Raw genomic sequence first — 12,672 nt, 5'->3', positions numbered from 1 at the left:
GGGGGGGGAGGCTATGGCGATGGGGCGGGAACCGTGGCCCAGCCTGCTATTTACTGGTTGCGGCGGGTGTGATGCAAAGCGTAACAGGCGGGCGGGCTGCTGTCATTCCTGGTGGCTATGAGGGCGCTTGTGTGTGCTGGCTATTCCCCATTGCGAGACGCTTGTCCGACCATGCGTGCAGGGGCAGCGGTCGCTGTTGTTGCTGCTGTTGCTGATGTTGCTGATGTTGCTGCTGTTGTTGCTGTTGCTGCCGTCGCAGCTGTTGCTGCTGTTGCGTCGGTGGCGGTAGCTGGGGAGGGGGGTGGGGGTCCCCTCACCTGCTCCACGCCAGGCATGCCGTCCAAGCAGCTGTGGACGAGGGGCGTCTCCATTGGGCAGCAGATGCCGGCCGCATAGATCTGGGTAGTCTGCAGCTGCCGCGGCGGCGGCGGCGGCGGCCGCGGGGCGCTCGGCGGCGCGGCGGGCGGCAGCAGGGCTGCCGTCGAGAGCGAGTGCGGGCGCCTGCGGGGGAGTGTGGCAGAGGGCCGTCGGCGAGGCTGGGATGCCTAGGCTTGGGAAGGGGCGGTGCCTGCAGGCAGTGGCATCAAGAGCCCTCAAAACGGATGGGTGCGGGCCATGGTGCGTTTGCGCCCCCCGGACGCGCGCCTGAGGTGGGGCGAGGTGTACCCATGACTGATGACCACCGGGCCCTGGACGCACTGCCTGCTGCAGCAGCTGCTGGTCACGTGGTGCAGCTCGCCGTCCACCTGGGTGCATATATTACGATATATGGCAGGGCGGAATTTTCGTGAGCGTGCAGTGAAGGGATGTGCCTGCATGGTTGGCGATAAGATGCGCTGCGTCGCTGGCCCAAGCGCTCTGCTGTCACTGCGTGCTGGCCGCACGGGCGGACATCGCACGCGACCCTGCGGTGCTTGCCAGGAAGTCGCTGTGGTCTCCATGAGTAACTAGAGGGTGGCCACAAGCCTCTCCATGGACGTGGCCAGCCAAATCGAGCACCGCGGTGCAAGGAATCATCGCACACCAGAGAGGGAAATCAGCCGACTAGACTGCGATTGAAATCAAATATAAAATAATCCAGAGGTGGAAAATCAAGTCTGCGGGGGAACTCGTGCGTATCCCACATTTCAAACAGATGCCAACGCCCTGCCGGAGATCTGGTAAAAATCTCACCTTGGCCCATATGTGAACCATGTAGATAACAGTTGAGTACGTAATCGGGCCTTATTCTTGCAGCTTCTAAGCGACAAGAGGCAGCAGGCAACGGCTGCGCCCGCACATGTGACCGAAGGGAGTGACCGGCTTGCTCGCCGCTCTAGCAACAAAGCACATCGAGGCCGTAGAAAGCGGCCAAGAGCAACAGGCAGTGTATCACGATAATCGCAAGATCCACAATGGTCACCTATCAAGCCAGTGCTTGTTTCCACACGTATGCGTCCATGAGAAGATAACGTGTGCAGTATCTGATTATCTCAGTATCAGAGAAATGTTGACATCACTGCTGTGATCATTGCCTGTGATTAGAGGATATGCAAGCGCATACAAGCCCCATGCACTGCAGTACGATTGAGTCTCAAACGATGCATGTGCGGCAGCGAGGTGTGCCCTGTGCCTGTGTCCAGATGTGCAACCCACCCCCACCCCCGCCTGGTGCAGTGTGCAGCTCAGCAGGAGCTAGCCCTGACATAGCATGTGTCTGGGGATCACCTGCGAGTTTTCGCCACCCAACGCGTGCTTGGCCCCGCAGGCACATGCAACTCGGACTGTTGTGAATGACTTCTGGGCCATGACAATCACTTGACTGCAGCCTTCTCCATCTTGGGGTGAGAATCTTTAGTGCTAGTGAGGGCACCCGCAGGCAGGTTAGCTGGATACCGCAGAAGTGCGTCAATATCTCTGTGCAGGCTATGCAAGCATTTGTTTTTCGTTTCCCTTTGCAGATCGAGCTGAGTTTGCTTTGCACATGCACAGGCACTGATGCTGCGCCTGTTCGCCGTCGTATTCAGGGGTATGGGCTCAGTCGTGTGTGGAGGTAGGATGTGTCATTGCTTCGCGTTTTTTTATGGATTTGGCCTTTGCGGCAAAGCATGCAACGGCCCGTATGCTCAGCATGCTAGCATGCTAGGACACCATCACAGCCACACGCGACAGTGACACCGCAGGGCACTACAATTCTGCGCAACGTCCGCAGCGGTATCGTCTCCGAATGTGACAGCGCCCTCACATCTCACCAAGCCGGCCCCTCGAACAATCTCCGAACAATTATGTCTATGTAACTATACTGTACAGTCAAGTGCTCATGCGCCAAGAGTCAAGAATCGATCCAGTCGCACAAAATGCAGACTTGTACGGTGGAGATGTGTCAGGGGCTGTAGCAGCTTACAATTGCAAAATCGAGCGGCTGGAGCGCAATCACTAATGCCTGCTCTGCCTCCATGTGCGCCCGCCCGCCAGCCCCACGCCTTCAATGCTGCTGCTGCTGCTGCTGCTGCTGCTGCTGCTGCTGCTGCTGCTGCTGTTGCTGCTGCTGTTGCTGCTGCTGTTGCTGCTGCTGCTGCTGCTGCTGCTGCTGCCCCTCAGCCGACTGTCCCTCTGCCGCCTGCACGGCGACTTGCGAGAGTGAGGCCTCTGGCCCCGCCTGACCCCCCGTGTCGCTGGCTGGCTGTCCACTCTCCCCAGACACATCTGCATCAGCGGCCGTGCCTTCCCGCACGACCGCCCCTGCTGGCTCCGCCCTCACGCCCCCAGGCCCAACCGCCTCCTGCTGCTCCTCCCCCTGCTGCTGCTCCTGCCCCTGCTCCTGCGCCTCCCCCTGCTGCTGTGCTTGCGGATCCGCAGGATCCACGGCCAGCCGCTGCGCCTCGACCGCCCCCGCCTTGTGCCCCCCGCGCGCCGTCTCGTCGTATGCCTCTGCCGCCGCGAGCAGCTGCTTCTGATGCTGCAGGGCCTCCTCCGTAGTCATCATGACGTAAGCAGCCACCAGCGCCTCCTGCCAGCGCGCTGAGTCAGCGCCTGCAGGGAACGGCGCATTGACGCCCGCGAACGAGGCACGCGCGGCGCTCGTGCGAGGCGCCGCGCGCCGCTTCCGCTGCTGCTGCTGCTGCTGCTGCTGCTGCTGTTGGCCGTTACCTCCCTCCTGTGCCGCCTGCTGCACCTGCTCCGGCTGCCCTTCCCCATTCAAAGCTCCACTAGCCCCGTTGACGGCACCGTCCTCCTCTGCGTTGCTGGCAGCCCCATCAATGCCATCTGCGGTGCCGCCGTCCTCAAATATGGAGACATCCCGCAAGGCAGATGGATCCAGGCCTGCGGTGGCCGTGGGGACGCCGCTGTATGCGGGCGGCACGCCGAGGACCACCATTCGACTGAGCCAGGGGGGCGGCGCCGAGGGGTCGGGCATGCCTGGGGGTCACGGGAGGCGCAGCGCAGGAGGCGGAGATGAGGGTGGAGAGCGCGGGAGCGGAGGCGGGGGTCGAGGGCGCGTCTGACACGTTTGTTGCGGCTGATCAAGCGGTGTGGCACAGCACCCAGCACCAGCCAAGCGCTCTGGCGACGCCCAGCGCCGCTGCAATAGGTTGTGATAACTGAGCGGCACAACACCACAGGGCGATAAGAGCCCCCGGCGCCAGGGCCCGCGGAAGCCAAAGCTGGAGCTCTCAACGCCTGCATTACTCACCCAGGGCAGCCGCCAGCTTGGCGCTGACCGACCCGGGCGACGCGTGCGGGTGCGCGCGCGCGAGCTGCTCTGCTGGCGACGCCTCAAAATAGCGGGCCCCCGGCCCCGCGAGGCCCCCCTGCTGCGCCCCGCGCGCCGCCCGCATCTCCGCCGCCGCAGCGCCGCTGCGCGCCGCGTCGTGCGGGCGCGCGCACTGGCCGGCGGTGTGACTGTAGGAGCCGCAGTTGAAGCAGCGCGCCGCACTGAGGCGCCGCCGCTTGGGCGACGGCCGCGCGCACTCTGGCGCCTCGGCGACCGCGCCCGCGTCTGGCGCCGCCGCACCGCCGCCGCCGCCCAGCGCGCCGAGCACGGTCAGCAGCCACGCCTGCTGCTGGTCGCCGTCCTCCTCGTCCACCACCGCCGCTGCGCCCGGGGCCGCGCTGGCGGGGGGCGCCTGGCATAGCAACTCGTCAAGCGCACGCACATACTGCGGCGGCGGCGCGGCCTGCCGCCGCAACGCACAGCAGAGAATAGTCGAGCGCCGCGGCGGCCGGGGGTGCCGTGAGCACACTGGTGTGCCTTGTGTGGAGAGCCGACTGAAAGCACGGCGCCAACTCAACTTTCCAGTCGCATGCGGTCTCTGTATCGTATACACGCGTGGCAGGAAAACAAATGTGCTGGTGCGGTCCACTTGCACCTGACGGCAGTCCCACCCACCAGCTCTTGCGCGTATGCCAGGTGCTCAGCAGCCTGCGCCGCGCCCGCCGCCGCGCCCTGGCCGCCCTCTTGCTGCAGCGGCGCGAGGGTGTCCGTCCACACCGCCACGCCCGGGGCGGCGTCGCCGCCGTCGCGGCCGCGGGCGAGGGCGGTGTTCGGGTCGTCTCTGCGGCTGCTCAGGAGGGCCGGCACGTCCAGGGCGAGGCGCCCGGCCAGCGGCGCGCCTCCGTAAGGCCAGCCCTTCTGCTTGAGGGTGGTGTGCGGGTGCGCAGCGCTGTCGCGGCAGTGCAGGGCGCGAAGGTTTGCGGGGGCCTAGCAGCTGCGCGCTCCCTGTTGGGCGTGTGTACCTTGCCTCAATGGGTGCTGGAGCAGCCTATCTTGGAGGCAATTGTGAATTGCATGAGCTTGCCATGCACGCAGCAAGGGCCAGCACGCAGCGCCGCCTGTCCCACGTGCCAGCCTGCTGCACCTGCGCAAACTGGTGCCATGCCCAGTGTGCTAGCACTGCCTGCAGTGCGGCAGCATCTGCGGCCGTGATGTTGGCCACAGTCACCTCCACCCGTGGAGTGGTTTGCACGGGTTCCGATTCTATCCTTTCTGAAACCATCGTCTGCGATCTTATGATCTGGGTGCCTGGATGCACTAAGAGTAAGCCACGACACTGTGATTAAAGCTGAGAGTTATGCGTGGGCTAGCGTATCATGGTGAGCTGAGTCTGGTGCAGGTTTGCTGACAGCGCTCCGGACGGCGCGTCACTTTCGGTCACCTTGGACTACTGTACCATACATCGAAAATGCTGCTGCACCTTTGCCCCTACGCCATCAACTTCGTAAGCAGATGCATAGCTGCCACGTGCCGTGACTGGCAGTCCGACTTAAAGAAATACCAGGCCTTCAGCAGTTTCCCTGATGTACAGCTGCACTTTGCGCAGTCGCCCCCTGCCCGCCAAGCCCGGTCCAGAGTTAATTTGTTCAATGCCACGGGTGCTGATTGCATAGCCCGGGCAGCATGGCACCATTATAGCGACCACCATCACCATAAACATCACCACGGGAACCATTGTACATGAGCGGGTCAATCTGCCAGGGTGGGACCAATCGAATCATTGAAGCTCCCCCCCTCACCCAACTACGGGGCTCTCAACCTTGTACAACAGTGCGCCAGGACGCGGTGGCGGGGCTAAGCGAAGTTAAAAGGACGCCGCCAGAGCAGCGCGGCACTTTTGATGTTGAAAGGGCTGTCAATTTTGGAGGCGCAGCATCACGCAAATCGTCTCCTGTGGCCCCAAGCTGCCACCGTGCAGTCCTAGGGGTGGGGAGCAATTGGACAACACTGGTCGTGCACAGCTTGGGTGTGTCATGCGGCCCTGGTAGAGCTTTGAGTGGTGGTGTGGGTGCCTGTCCCACTTCTTGGGGGATTTTGCAGCTTCCACCCACAGCTGCCATCGCCCTTTCCAACCATGCGCTCCACAAAACAAGCCAGCCGGAGTGCCATTCGCAATGCATATTGTTAGCAATCTGGTGTACTGAGAAACGACATTATTTCTTTGAATTGCGCCGGCACCTGGCTCAGCCTACGCACCATCAGCCATGACAGCTGTCATTCTTGACGACGCACTCGTGCTTGACCGCCTGACATGTCTTGGTCAACCCTTGACACCGCGCTCACCTTCCCAAGGAGGTTCCGCGGTCCATGTGTCATGTGATCCAGTAGTGGCTTTTTACCCACCACCAGCGCGATGCACGCGCCACAGACAGCGCAAACGTGCTCTGTGCCGCGCACGACGTCGTGAGCCAACCGCCCCTGGCGCCCGCCAGGGCTCCGGCCGCCAGCCAGGCTGGCATAATCAAATGTCACGTGGGCTCGACCCAGCCGGCCACCAGCTTGCGATTTGGGCTTGCATGGCTGTTGCAGCCGCCCCGTTTCTCGTTTTCTGTCCAGGCGGCCTCGCAGATGGGGCTGCGGCATCACGCGTGCGGGGTGAGTCAGCGGGCCGCGTGCAGCATGAAGTGCGCGGAACGACCTGTCGGCAGTCCACAATTAGCAGCATTAGCGCGGCGCCAGCTGCCTCTTGGCCAGATATTTATCTGAATTTGCAAGATAAGCTGTGTTCACTTGTCCGCGACGCCAAAATGTAGAGGTGTGCACCCTGCCGCTGCAATGTGCCCGGCAAACGAGAAGCCCGGCTCCTGTAGGTGCGGGCGGCACCAGGTGACGAATGCAGGTGCAGGATTCGCACCCCGGCCAACGGGGTCACATCCAAGGGCGCTGCAGGTGCGCATCTGTATCACTGAGAGTTTTTACATCATTGTATCCGTACACCAGGGCTGACAGCACGGGCACTGACCCGGATAGGCCCCAGCCGAAGACTTCTTCTGAAGTCCGTGTCTTTACCGAGTATTTAGGAGGAAATTATCTAGCATAACATACAAACTACACCGACATGTGGCGGGTTGGTGGGCGGGGTGCCATCGCCCTCGTGGCGTTCTTCGTTGCAGTCTCAGCCGTGGCGGCAGGTGCGCTGGCTTTTGGCCCTCACATGCGATACCTTTGGACTGGTCATGCTTTCTACGTCGCGCCTCACACTGACGGAGATCTGTCCGCCGCATCGAGCTCCGCGCATGACGCTGCCGCTTTGCGCCGCGCCGCCGCGCTCCTGCCAAGACTCACCTTTATCCGACGCCGCCGCGCGCGCCTGCATCACGGGACAGCCCTGGAGCCGCGAAATGTGAACAGGCTGTGCGCGGCGCCGGCGGATGCCGGGGACTTGAGATGCAAGGGCGACGAGGTGGAGTCCAAGTGGGCTTGGGACGCCGCTTCTAGCAGCTGCCAGCAGTTTAGTTACTACGGCTGCGGCGGCAACTCCAACAACTTTGAGAGCGAGGAAGACTGCATGTCCGTCTGCGTCGGCATCACACGTGAGACATGAACCATTGCATTGTTCCCAATGGGGTTGACCGGGTCAAACGATCCTACCGCGCGCGGCAGCTGAGCTCTGGCGATGCAGTCGCTGAAGCCATCCTCATTGCAATCGGTATCACAGCTCGTCCGGGGGCGGTTGCGCCTGGCCGGTTTTGCAGCGCACATAAGCTGGCATGCGCCCCTCACCCGGGCGTTTCCCTGCAAATCCCTATGCAAACCCCGCAGCCTCCGGCTGCGCTTGTGACGTGGCCTACCACCCCGTCTGCGCGGCTATCGCGCGCGGCGGGCAGGAGGGCGCCGCACAGGCCCCCGCGCCGCTGCAGCCGTCGGCCCTGCGGACATTTGATAACCGATGCCTCGCCGGCTGCGCGGGGGCGAAGCTCGTGCACCCCGGCCCCTGCATCGGTGCGGCCCGCTCGCGCCGCGGCAGCGAGCGGCGCCGGCTCCGGAGCGAGCCGGTGCAAAAAGTACTCCTCGGCCAGCCGTGACATGCAGTGTATAATGCCTAAGAATACGATGCACATACACCCGTCCTGCCGCCCCCCCCCCCATGCACACACATGCACCCAGCCTACTCCCTCCCCACCGGGCCCCCACCGCAGCGGAGGCCTTGGGTGCGCACCATGGCGCCGTCGGAGGCGCAGTGCACCGCACCCTAAAGCAGAGTGCGTGAAGGGCAGCCACGCGCGGCAGCGCAGGCGGGCCGCGCCGCCAGGTTGCTGAGCGGCTTCAGAAAGCGCTTGCTCGCGAGCCGCGCAGGGGCGTTGCTCGCGCCCCATCTGGCGCATTCAATAAGCTGCTGCCCGGCCTGGCTGCGCCCGGCACTTTTCGACGCTCATTGCATCCACACGCGCCCTGCGCCACGCGCCCCCCCCCTTCAGGCCCCGGCTGCGTCTGTACTAAGGAATATCGGCCTGTATGCGCGGGGTGAGCCCCACGCTCCTGCTTTCGCAGCCCCAGCTTTTGCTTGACTGCGAACTCCTCCCATCCCGCTGTCGGCCGTGCATGTGCGCGGCATGGGGGTGGATGCTAGTTTGCGGAAGCCGCTTGCCCGCCCAGCCGCCCTTCCCCCGCCGAAATCAAACTCGCCCCCGCCCGCCGCGCCGCCCCGCTTCAACAGCGGCCGCGACTACGGCAACGCCTGCGCTGCAAAGTGCGACGGCCATCAGTCGTTCACCTCGGGGTCCTGCGGCGCCGCGCCCGTCCCCAAGCCCAACTGCCCCTGCCCCCGGCTTTACCGCCCCGTCTGCGCGTCTTCCGACGGCGGCAAGACCAAGCGGGACTTTGCGAACGAGTGCCTGGCAAAGTGCGAGGGCGCGAAGGTCATCTCGGAGGGAACCTGCGAGGAAGCTGCCAAGGGCCAGGCGCAGGAGGAGCCGGAGCCGGCGTCAGGCGAAGTGGCATCTGTGGCGCCCGGCGGCGCCGCCGATGCGCCGGACACTGCTGCGGCGACGCCTTCGGAGCCGCCGGCGGCGGGTGAGGCGGTTGGCTGGGCGGGTGTGTGGCGGGGCTGGAGGGCCGCTGCTAGTCGCCGGATGGGCCAATGCTCTGCCAGGGCACAGCTTCGACATGGATGTGATACAGATGATTGTAGAAACACCAAATTGCCGGCATCGCGAGCCCCTTGCCCTGCAGATGCTTGTAGCTGCAGAGCACAAGCGTCCACCTCCTTTCCACCCACCCGGCCCCAACCCCACGCCACACCTCCTCACACCTGCCCCACCCTTGCAGTCCCCAAGCCCTGCGCCTGCCCCCGCAACTACGCGCCCGTCTGCGGCACCCTCGGCGGCGAGCTTGAGCAGTTTGTCAACGCGTGTGAGGCCAAGTGCCAAGGCGTGACGGCCACCACCCCCGGCCCCTGCCCGCCGCCGGGCATCCTGCCGGTCCAGCAGGCGCCAGCCCCAGGGAAGCCCGACCCCAACTGCGTCTGCACCGCGCTCTATGCGCCCGTGTGCGGCAAGGACGGGCGCACGTACAGCAACGCATGCATGGCAGGCTGCAACGGCGTGGCAGTCGCAGGCAAGGACGGCCCCTGCGAGGATCCGCAGGAGAGCCCCTCCGCCGCGCCGGCGGCCCCGGCGGCGTCGCCGAAGCCGTGCGTGTGCCCGAAGATCTTCAAGCAAGTGTGCGGGAAAGACGGCAGGCCCTACGCCAACGACTGCCTCGCGAAATGCGCGGGCACGACGGTTGCGTCCCAGGGCGCGTGCGCCCCCGTAGAGCCCGCGTCGGCACAGACCCCGTCCGTCGCGCCCGCGTCCCCCGCATCGCCCGCGGCGTCGCCGAAGCCGTGCGTGTGCCCGAAGATCTTCCGGCAGGTGTGCGGCAAGGATGGCAAGACATACTCAAATGAGTGCCTCGCCAAGTGCGCCGGCACGGCTGTCAAGTCAGAGGGCGCCTGTGCGTCCTCCTCATCGACCCCTTCAAAGCCGTCGCCGAAGCCCTGCGCCTGCCCCTTCATCTTCAAGCAAGTGTGCGGCAAGAATGGCAAGACGTACTCGAACGACTGCCTGGCCAAGTGCGCGGGCACGGCGGTCGCGTCGGAAGGCAGCTGCCCTGCCGGCCAGCAGACGGCGTCCAAGCCGCCGGCCGCGTCCCCCAAGCCGTGCGTGTGCCCCAAGAACCTGCGCCGCGTGTGCGGCAAGGACGGCAAGACTTACTTAAACGAGTGCCTGGCAAAGTGCGCGGGCACGACTGTCGTGTCGGAGGGGGAGTGCCCAGCACAAACCAAGCCAGTCGGCGGCGGCGGCGGCGGCAGCAACGGCGCCGTGTGCGTCTGCCCTATGATCTACGCCCCTGTGTGCAGCACGACCAAGGGGACGTTTGGCAACGCGTGCGCCGCCAAGTGCGCGGGCGCCACGGTCTCGTACGAGGGCGCCTGCCGCGGCGCCGAGAGCACCACCACCAAGGCGGCGCTCGGCACCAAGTCGCAGCCCGCCGGCGCAGGCAGCGCTGGCGGCGGTGTCGCGGCCGCGCCGGCCGCGCCTTGCAAGTGCACGCGTGAGTACAAGCCTCAGTGCGGGGTGGACGGCAAGACGTACGCCAACCCATGCCTGGCAAAGTGCGCCAACGCGACCCAGGCCTACCCCGGCGCCTGCATTGACGGTGAGGGCCCCTGCTGCTTCGTTTGACCGGCGGCGTTGACCGCGGGGAGTCGGGGCGCCCGCGCTGCGTTTTCGGGCAGGCGTGCGGCTCGTCGCTGACAGGCACAGCGATTTTTTCTGGTCTGCTCGGTGGTGGGTATACAGCTGGCCGCTTACTTCCAGCCGGCTGGCCGCTCGCGGTTGTGCCAGCTGGCTGCTCACGCCTGCAGTATAACGTCCCACTACCTCCCCGTTGCTTCCTGCAGCTTGCAAGGCGTGCTCTCGCGAGCTCAAGCCCATCTGCGCCGCCACCAAGTAAGGCGAGGGCGACGCCGGCAGGGCTGAGAGCAGGAGGCCCCCTGCCCCTGCAGCCGGGCAGCGCCCCCGCGCAGCGGCACCGCATGTATGAGGCTCTTGCACATCAATTGTTGCCCAGGGGTTCGCTGCTCCCCCCAGCACACAGCTTTTTGAGGGGCGGGAGCGAACGCCGCCCGCGCCCCGCTCTCGACTCCATCTTTGATCCGATTGGTCACACGCTCGCAACCCCTTGCACCTCCCGCCACGCAGGTCGTACGGCCCGCGCACCTTTGCAAACTGCTGCTTCGTCAAGTGCGGCGGCCTCAAGCCGGCCGACGCGGTCGTGGCAGAGGCGCCCTGCCGGCTCGGCGCCTGCGCCACCGGCTGCCTCGCGCAGCCGCGCGCGCCGGTCTGCTGTGGCGGCAAGACCTACGCCAACGCGTGCCTGGCGACCTCGTGCTACCAGGCGAAGGACTGCAAGCCCGGCGCGTGCCCCAAGAGTGAGCGCCGGGCACTGGCTTCATGCCTTGGGTGTTCTAGGCGGCTCTGACTTGTTGAGAGTCCAGCCGAAGCGATCGTTGGCCTGCCGCGCTTGTCATGCGCGTAGTGATGACGTCATCCTGGTTGTCTGTCAGTGCTGCCTGGCGCCAGCAATAGGCCCAAACAGTGCGCTGCGGCACGCTCTGCTGACACTGGATCGGCCCCCAACCTCCTGCACTCACCATGTATTTTCTGCAGGGGCGTGCGCGTGACGCGCCGGCCTGGAGGTGCAAGGAGGAGGGGCTGACCCTGAGCGCGGCCGCGCGTGTCGCCTGATGCGCGCGACGTTGGTTTATACCGCACCAGGAGCCAAAGGCCCGCGCCGCGGTCTGAGGCTTTGATGTGCGGCGTGCTGCATGGCTGCTGCGGCCCAAAAAGGCGCCCGAGATGCGGCGCCTGAATGCTTTGGCCCGCCGCATCGCAGCTCGTCGGCCCACTTTTGCACCATACATCCTGTGAGAGCCCGGCATGTTGTGTATATATCACGTTGATGGCCGTGCCTCGCATTTTGCGCTGCTGAATGACCCAGCTGAATTGTGGATTGGAATCGAATGATCAGTTTGCCTCAACCTCGGTGGCCGTGGAGGCTGCAGGGCCAACCGCATTTGTCTGGATCCGGCCCCTACACCCAACGCCTGCATCGCTATCACTCGCGCAGCAATGCGCGCGGCCTTTATCGCCCGTCCGGCGCCCAACAGCATCGATCAACCCTGTCCCGCTGCAGAAGTGGGGCTCCGCGCAAGCGCTTGCCCGCAAGCTGTGCGCTCGCGCCTCTATCACACGTCCCTGCCTTCCTGCGCAAAGCCCTGCACACGTGCTCGAGCAACGCAAGTAAGAGGACTGTCATCATGCTAAGCGCCGATATAAACTTTAGGACCTACCGACTATATTTCTATGGCCCATAGGATATTAAATGAACTTGTGGAGCAGGTCAAAGGTGCGGGTGGAGCCGGCCGACGAAGGGAGGGCAGAGAGGGGCGTGATTGGTCAAAGTGCAGTCAATCGTACACGACACGACCGCAGCGCAGGGCGTGAGCGTTGAGTGCAAGCATGTAGGCTGATCCACAGTATACGTCATCAACCATGCTCAAGAAGGACTACGATGAACTTGGGCTCGCTGAATTGCACGCAGCCAGACATGGTTATTTTACGCACCCGGGTGCCACCACAGAGCAATGGAGCTCGGCATTCACGACGCATACCATGACGCTAATAAGACTACCTAAGATCTCTGTACTGGTGCAATAATGTAATCTGCTACACCCGGCGGCAGCATGGCACAAGGATGAGCCTAGACTTACAGGCGAGTGCAGCATCAGATCACCCGCTAAGGAGCGCTTCCGCACGTCTAGGGTGTTATGTCACCAATATAATTCCCGCAACCCACTTTTTGAGCCAGCTGAGGCATCGTTCAGAGAGGGCACCCGCTTAAATCCGCTCTTCTGACGTATGCAGGTACTGCAG

At 64.3% G+C, this 12,672-nt stretch overlaps 3 protein-coding genes across 3 annotated transcripts in view; 2 read left to right on the top strand and 1 right to left on the bottom strand.

Moving 5' to 3' along the window:
• Window positions 1-2,464: 2,464 nt before the first annotated feature.
• MNEG_5933 (hypothetical protein) lies at window positions 2,465-4,976 on the bottom strand (the record flags this gene model as incomplete). Its single annotated transcript, XM_014045592.1, has 4 exons — window positions 2,465-3,399; window positions 3,674-4,157; window positions 4,370-4,643; window positions 4,822-4,976. The coding sequence occupies 4 exons, from the start codon at window positions 4,974-4,976 to the stop codon at window positions 2,465-2,467; spliced, it is 1,848 nt and encodes a 615-aa protein (XP_013901046.1).
• A 3,331-nt stretch (window positions 4,977-8,307) lies between these two features.
• On the top strand, window positions 8,308-11,420 carry MNEG_5932 (hypothetical protein; the record flags this gene model as incomplete). Its single annotated transcript, XM_014045591.1, has 5 exons — window positions 8,308-8,767; window positions 9,023-10,393; window positions 10,638-10,686; window positions 10,939-11,168; window positions 11,407-11,420. The coding sequence occupies 5 exons, from the start codon at window positions 8,308-8,310 to the stop codon at window positions 11,418-11,420; spliced, it is 2,124 nt and encodes a 707-aa protein (XP_013901045.1).
• A 701-nt stretch (window positions 11,421-12,121) lies between these two features.
• Window positions 12,122-12,672, top strand: part of MNEG_5931 (hypothetical protein) — a gene marked incomplete at both ends in the record, with an annotated part of 2,758 nt that continues 2,207 nt past the window's right edge. Inside the window, 2 exons of the mRNA XM_014045590.1 lie at window positions 12,122-12,145; window positions 12,664-12,672. The exon at window positions 12,664-12,672 is cut by the window's right edge and continues 414 nt beyond it. Of these exons, the coding sequence (XP_013901044.1) occupies window positions 12,122-12,145; window positions 12,664-12,672 (33 nt within the window). The remainder of the gene's footprint in view (window positions 12,146-12,663) is intronic.

The sequence above is a fragment of the Monoraphidium neglectum genome, assembly GCF_000611645.1.
Source record: "Monoraphidium neglectum strain SAG 48.87 unplaced genomic scaffold scaffold00920, whole genome shotgun sequence".
NCBI lineage: Eukaryota > Viridiplantae > Chlorophyta > Chlorophyceae > Sphaeropleales > Selenastraceae > Monoraphidium > Monoraphidium neglectum.
Note: the sequence above shows the minus strand (reverse complement) of the source record. Positions and strands in the feature narration are given on the sequence as shown.